At 38.0% G+C, this 7,571-nt stretch overlaps 1 protein-coding gene across 2 annotated transcripts in view; it reads left to right on the forward strand.

Annotated features, from left to right (window-relative positions):
• Positions 1 to 4,621, forward strand: part of PDS5A (PDS5 cohesin associated factor A) — a 129,080-nt gene extending 124,459 nt beyond the window's left edge. The window contains exons 33-34 of one of the 2 annotated variants that reach the window (XM_060148312.1): positions 700 to 850; positions 1,946 to 4,621. In XM_060148312.1, coding sequence (XP_060004295.1) covers positions 700 to 850; positions 1,946 to 1,981 — 187 coding nt within the window. In that variant the 3' untranslated portion in view covers positions 1,982 to 4,621. The remainder of the gene's footprint in view (positions 1 to 699; positions 851 to 1,945) is intronic. The other variant, XM_060148313.1, reaches the window with a different exon arrangement.
• Positions 4,622 to 7,571: the final 2,950 nt, after the last annotated feature.

Raw genomic sequence — 7,571 nt, forward strand, 5'->3', positions numbered from 1 at the left:
AAATGTTCCTGTTTATATTTTGGGCTGCATTTGGAATTGTTACTTCTTTTCAGAAAATTCCTTGAATTTACCCTGTAAATTTATGAAAATCAGCCATTTGTATACTATAGTCAGGAAATAGTATCTGAACAACTGGACACTTAATGTTGGCTTCCTGAGTTTGGGAATGGAGGATTCATCATTTCAGTTATTTACTTGTTTTTCTTTTGTTTTTGAATTATTATTCAAATGGCAAACAATTCCAAATATTTTGCATTGAAAATGTGTTTTTATAGGTCTGCTGATTCTTGAGTATGTTTTATCTTTGAGGTCAAATTCTTCCATGAAAAAGAAAATATCAATTAACACCAGTGGAGACACAGTCCTTAAACTTGGGACTTAAGGGGAAACTGTGAATTTAAGGAAGTTACCTATAGGATAACAGACTATAGTTTTCCCATCTTTGGATTAATATGTTTTGCTTAGTATGCTTAATATTGGAGTGTTCAAGAATCTTGGAATTTCTACTTTTTTAAGCAAAGGATTTCCCGATTTCCTGTGCTCATTTGTATATTGAGAGTTTCCTCACATCACATCGGTTTGTATCTTAAAGTATCCCCTAAGTGTGTTTCCTCATGTATTAACAACCGTGTATTAGTTTAATATGAATATTCTTCAGTAACAAGTGAATTTTTATCAAAATAATATGAAATTTTTCAGAAGCCAAGTGCTCGGAAGTGATGGCGATTCACTTTGGGACATAGAATCAAGTCCAGGAAATTCTTCCAGTGATCTGGATCGTTTAAAAGTCTGTGAGAGCAGCCAGGAAGATACTGAGGACTCAGAGCTAGTAAAGGGAAGCTTCCTGAAGGTGCAGCAGGCAGCTTGTAGAGGATTCTTTGATATCATATTATTAAATTTTATCTATTATAACAAATTAATTTAATACTATGTAAGAATCTTAATCACTTATTAGCTTTTTTTGGTTAGCATTGTTATCTTTATTAGAAGGTATATGTTATGTTGGGGTTTGGGAATGTAAGTAAACAGCCCCCTTATCTTTCTCTCCCAAGTTTGGAATTGTTAAAAAGGAGATACCATCTTAATACTGATGTGGCTGATTAAAAATGTGGAATGACAGGGAGTTCCCTGGTGGCCTAATGGTTAGTATTCTGGGCTTTCACTGCCCTGGCTCGGGTTCGATCCCTGGTGGGGAACTGAGATCCCACAAGCCACACTCCCCCCCACCCACCACCCAAATCTGAAATGACATAGGCCAGGTAACTACTAATGCCTTGCCCCTAAATTGAACAACCTCAGGCAGACCAGAACACACCTTTTGGAGGCAAAGGAGAAGAAATCTAGACAAGACCAAATTCCAGTATGCTCAGTTTTTCCTTCCCCCACCCTCTCACCCATTAGATGGGTTCTTCCTCCTCCCAGAGAGGAGTAGGTGAGGGGAGAAGAGAAAGAGACCCTATCCCACTACTTCATGCTTCCAGAGGTCATAATTTTCCCTCCCTATTAGGGAAATAGGATCAGTGGGGCATTTCTCTTAACAGAATTAAGCTAAATTTTCCTCCTTTTTTTAGTACACTAAAGAACAGAACTTATTTTGCTGCTTTTATTTGCCAGTTGTCTAGTAATTTTTCTACTACATAATTTTGAAAGTATTCATTAAAAATCACAATTACTTCAAATAGCTTTTAGTGTTTTATTGTAGTAATAAAACAGATTGGACACTGGGTAGCAATGCTTAATGGTTGAAAATAAAAACTTCTTCATTGGTATTGTGTTTTTATGTAATTTAGGGAAAGATTACTAAATCAACTAAAGTGTCACATGAACAATGAAAAAATATTTTCAGATTTTAGATAATAACTATAGAAATTAAATAATCTGTGTATGGTTTGTTTTCCTGTTTATATCTTTTCTAACATTGCTTTCTTCTACTCCTATCCCCAAGGTAAAAAGAAAATTCATTTGCAAAGGGAGAAAATGAAGGCCAAACAGAAGCAGGCTCTAGCTTCTGCAAAAACTTGGATTCAGAATGACCCTGAACAGAAAATGAAGTTAACTTCAAAACACACTTTCTGCCTTGAAAACTGAAAAAAGCTATTACTTCCTTTTTTCACTTGACCACAAGTCCTTTGATGGAAATGTACAGCAGAAACTCTTGAGAGAGAGGCTAAAAGCAACTCTGTTCTACCCTCCCCCCAGACTTTTCTTATGAAAAGTCAATAATTAAGCAAATTGCTTAACACTTGGTTCCAGTTCCTGCATATCTGGAGTTTAACAGCATAATACCATTAATTTCCATGCTGCAGTCTTTATTTTAAAGAAATTACTAGGATGTCCTTACACTGACAGTGAGAATTCATCAATTTTAGAGCCAGGAATTTCCCATGTTACACAAGAAAAAAATAGAAGTCTACTGAATTAATTTTTTAGAAGAAAAGAGATCAGATTAAATATTTGTTTGTTTTTCCTTTTGGAAACTTTTATGTATAATTCTTTCTGCCTGCCTACTTTTCTGCAAAATGAGATGTACAGATTTCAGTTCCCTGCTATGAAAAGTGATGTGGTGGCAATTTTATAAATGTTGCTTTCTGATTTTTATCAGAGTGAGAAAATAATTAAAATTATTATTGATTTCATATCACTTCATATTTTGATTTCCCCTCCATTTTAGTTTAATATAATTTGCAATAAATGTACATATTGTTTTTTGTTTCATAAAGCATATCACTTTAAAGTGGTTTTTACTCCTGTGATTATGTTGGAATATTTGGAATTTTAAAGGAGTAAAGACTGTCCAGCATTTGGTTTTATAATGTCTGTCACCAGATTTTTATTATTGATGTAAAAAAAAAAGTCAATTTTTTTAAATAGTTGGACTCTGGCAGCTTTGTAAGGAAAGTGGGAGGAGTTTAGGATTGCTATCAGTTTTCAGCATTGTGCTACTGGGAAATAAGTGCTTTGCTTTTTGTCTGCCAGTCCGGGCTCCGTTTTTATGTTTATTTTAGAAAACAAACAACTGTTGCATCAATATATTGTTTCTTGGCATTGTTCAGCATAGGTAATGTGTGCACTTTTTGTGTGCACATTCATATTTAAGTTTTTTGCATAAAATAAATGCTTCTAGATGTCATATGGTAGTCTTTTTTAATCTTTTTATATTATGTTTTCTTGTGAAATTTTTTATGTAAAAGGGCTAAAGTCATAAAGAAACAAAGAACATGATTACAGTCAACTCTCCATTATCTATATAAAATAGTGACTGCCTCAGGTTTTAGATTTTGCAGTAATCAATCATAAAATTAAAATAACGAAGGCATACCATAAGAGCTAATTCAGGAGGAACTTGAGATTGGTCCTTTCTCACGCCCAGAGTTATCACCTGCCCCCATTCTCCACTTTATGCCCTTTCCCCAAGCCCTATCTGAATGTGCTCAGTGTCCTTGCACATACCTGTCATGGGTTCGAGGGCATACACGTTTGTGTGATAACTTGGTCTTGACAGGCTGTAGTCTACGTGAGATGTAAAACAGTGAACGTGAGCTGTGTCAAAAAAAAAAAAGATTATGTTAAATGTGAAATTTTCTGGTAGTAAATGTCACTTATGTTCTCATAGGTAATCAAGAGTTGGCTGTATACTGACTGAGTGAAAGATGGGTAATTCTTCTAAAATATGCATATACATACACATTTAAGTATTGGATGATGGCTAGGGAACAGTGGATACCAGTGATAGAAAATATCTTTGAAAGGGCAGAGAGCTCTACTCTTCCTTATTGCTTCTTCATAACTCTTTAGAAGTATAAAATATTGCCTCCGACATGCTGAAAGAGTACCTATGCGTAAGCATCAGAGAGGTCCCTCAAGCAATCAGTGGGCATGTTCTGTTTAGATTTTGAAGCTCTCTTAGAATCAGACAGCTTGATTCTTAAAGGCCACCAATTTGCCACCAATAAAAAGCACACTGGTAGGGCCTTCTGTCTCTCATTATCTCCTTTTAACTAATTACCCAGCATCATATCTGTCTAGATTACCTAGTGTGAAGTCATATTTAACATAATGTAGCAGACCATTCCCATCAGTTATGGCTGCTTAGATTTTTGCAAGAGAGGAGTTAGCTAAAAGGATCTGGTCCACAGACATATGTAAATGGCCCACCCCTGATTTTTTAATATACGCAAGTATCTGGCACTAAGGGATGGGAGAGTAGGATGATAGACTGAGCTGATGGGGAGGGACCTGAATAAGGGAAACTTGTCATTTTTCCTTTGAAAAAGGAAAAAGTAAAAATCCCTTAGGAATTTGGTATTCACATCTCAGAGAAATACAACACAAAGTGCAGACTTACATTTGAGAATTAATGTTAACCCTTTGTGTCTAGTTTGAAGCTTCTTGTATTTGTCTAAAACTACAAGCCAGAATTTTGTATCTCCTTTGATAAAAAGTGTGTATAATGTAAAGTAGTTTTGCATATTCTTGTGCTGCACATGGGCTGAATTTTTTAAAAAAATTTTTAAAGACTTGAAGAGAACCTTGTAATTTGTGTAAATGACAAGTGTAAAATCCTACCATAAAATGCTAAAAATATGCATTGTTTCAAATAAAACCAAGAAATGCAGCATTATATAGTAGTGTGGAACCCTGAATATTCATGAACCCCCTTGGTATGTCACAAGCTGATAAAATGTCTTTGCATATTTTGTTTAGATTCTGGAGTTTGCACATAAGGGATCAACTGCCACCTTCGAACCTCCTGACTACATACTCTGATCTGGCTTACAGTGACTGAGGGAGAACATAATAATTAATAGATGATAAATTCTTATGGACATTTGGGAAATTTTAGAAATTGTTTAAGAACTTAAAAGTGGCCTTCCATTCATACTAGCTATTGATACATCTATTTATCACAAATTCTGTATATGCACATTTAGTTCAAAAACTAGTTCACAGAGAGCAAACAGATTACATATATGTATCTGGAATAAGATGAACAGAATAAGAAGAGAAGCTATCATGACTGGTTATGTATTTTACCCTGAATGGGATTATCTTTCCACACTTGGGATACTTCTATTCACGAGAGTAACTGTCAATAGAAACCACTGGTGACCAACAAGTCTCCAACAGTCTGACGAGCTTTGCAGTGTGCCTAAATAATGGTGGCTTTGCCTACAAGAAGTGTAAAGTTTGCTACAAGCCAGCAACAGTGGAAATCAATGGAAATGAGTGTACATAAACACTCAGCCTGTAAACTAGAGCTCCAGCTTTTCATTCCCATTTAAGAGTAATAACCTTCACTTATTTTATCTTGTACCTATTTCAAAGTCCAACAGCAACATGTACAAAGTACCATTTCTAAGGAACATGGGCCAGGCTGGTTGGTGATCAGGACTTCAAATTTTGGGGTATTTCTCAAATAACGTTTTTTAATCAATGCTGATTACAACTTAAGGCACTTTCCTCCCCTTCCTTCTCTAGTCACTCCTTTCTCTAGCAAAGACCACGCATCCTTTTAAGAAACAGCACTGTATGCGTTCTTCCGGGAGAAGCTTGAAAAACAATCAACTGGAGGTCAGTTATACACAGAGAGAGTGCTGTAGTTCATGGTCCAGATCTGTGGAAGCCAGTAAGAAAGTGTAAGGGTGGGAGGTAACCATTCTGTACAGACTGGGCTTATTGGCAGGGGCTGGCATTAAAACACTAAGATGCGTGCCTTAGAAGGACTAGCAATATAAAGCAAATGGCACAACATGGGCATATATGGCTATTCAGGTGTCCATTGCCTGGACCTCATAGATGCTGTAGAAGCAGAAAATCCTTACCTTTTCTAGAGAAGTGTTAATTTTGACAACTGTTTTGAGCACGTAGGTCCCTAAAGTGGGCTGAGCAAGCCACCCGCGTCCGGATTAGCTGGACCTGATGCAGGAGTCAGTTCTCCAGACTGAGGGCCCCCTGGAAGGAGGTGACCGTAAGGGTGGGCTGGAGACAGATTAGAAGATGGCTCTTTCAGCAGCACGAACACCACTTGAGCACTTCCCTTGTACAAAACATTGCTCTATTCACAGACTCTGGAATACCTGGTCCCAGCCCTCAAACCTTGGTTGTCCACCATCCTGAGTGCACCCCCATCTTGCACAAATTCTGGTGTGTTGATAATTCCTGTGGCTTCTTTGGACAAACTTCAGGGATTGAGTGAGCTTCTCCAAGAATCAAATTCTCCAAGAATCAAACCCAGGCAGCAACCCCTAAAAGCACCCATTTAAGTTTTATTCTGAGCCTTTTTGAGAGATGACGCTGGTGGCCACCCAACCCAAAAAAAACGCCTGAAACCCTTTCCCTCCCAGGAAGGTCTTGACAGTTTTGCCATCCGGTTTCACGTGGCATGTGGTGGACTGTATCCTCCAAGATACAGCTGCAGAGACAAAAGAGTAACCTGCCCCTTTGCCACCCACCACAGGTTAAGAGCTGAAAGGCAGAAGGCTGGTACCCTTAAAAACTACCGTACTTGTGACCATTTTACGAGCAGGCTCTTTAAATGCTGTACATAGAATCAGCCCAGGAGTCCAGGGTCTCTGCATTCATTGCCTATTTGGAAGCTTGGCCTGCCCAGAGAAGCTTATAATTATGTGCAGCAGGGCCTGCCTCTTTCTAGAAGTCTATTACATCACTTGCAGTCTCCTAATTCCACCTTTTCATCACAATGGTAACATAAATGGCAATGAAGTGTTTGTTGTCCAAAGACCTGATCTTCAACTGATGCATGATTTCTCTCTTACTGATAATTTTGGCGTTGTGTTTTGAAGGTCACAGCTACCTAAATTGTACAGTTCCTATGGAAGGATGAAGGACATTACAAATATTCCACAATTAAGTAGAAAAAAGAAGAAAGCCACACAGCAACCAAGACAAGAAAAAGAAATAAAAGGTATTCAGGGCTTCCCTGGTGGCACAGTGGTTGAGAGTCTGCCTGCCGATGCAGGGGACACGGGTTCGTGCCCCAGTCCGGGAAGATCCCACATGCCGCGGAGCGGCTGAGCCCGTGAGCCATGGCCGCTGGGCCTGCGTGTCCGGAGCCTGCGCTCCGCAACGGGAGAGGCCACAACAGTGAGAGGCCCGCATACCGGGGGGGAAAAAAAAAAGTATTCAGATTGGTAGGGAAGAGGTAAAATTGTCATTCTATGCAGATGACATACTATATATAGAAAACCCTAAAGACTCCACACAAAAACTACTAGAACTGATCAACGAATTCAGCAAGGTAACAGGACATAAGATTAACATACAGAAATTGGTTGCATTTCTTTACACTAACAATGAAATATCAGAAAGGAAATGTAAACAATCCCTATTAAAATCATGTCCAAAAAAAAAAAAAAAAAGAAAGCTTCAGGATAAACCTCACCAAGGAGGTGAAAGACTTACATGCTGAAAACTAGAAAACACTAATAAAGGAAACTGAAGATGATTCAAAGAAGTGGAAAGATATCCCATGCTCCTGGAGTGGAAGAATTAATGTTGTTAAAATGGCCATACCACCCAAAGCAATCTACAGATTTAATGGGATTCCTATC

This window comes from Lagenorhynchus albirostris, chromosome 4, assembly GCF_949774975.1.
Source record: "Lagenorhynchus albirostris chromosome 4, mLagAlb1.1, whole genome shotgun sequence".
Taxonomy (NCBI): Eukaryota; Metazoa; Chordata; class Mammalia; order Artiodactyla; family Delphinidae; genus Lagenorhynchus; species Lagenorhynchus albirostris.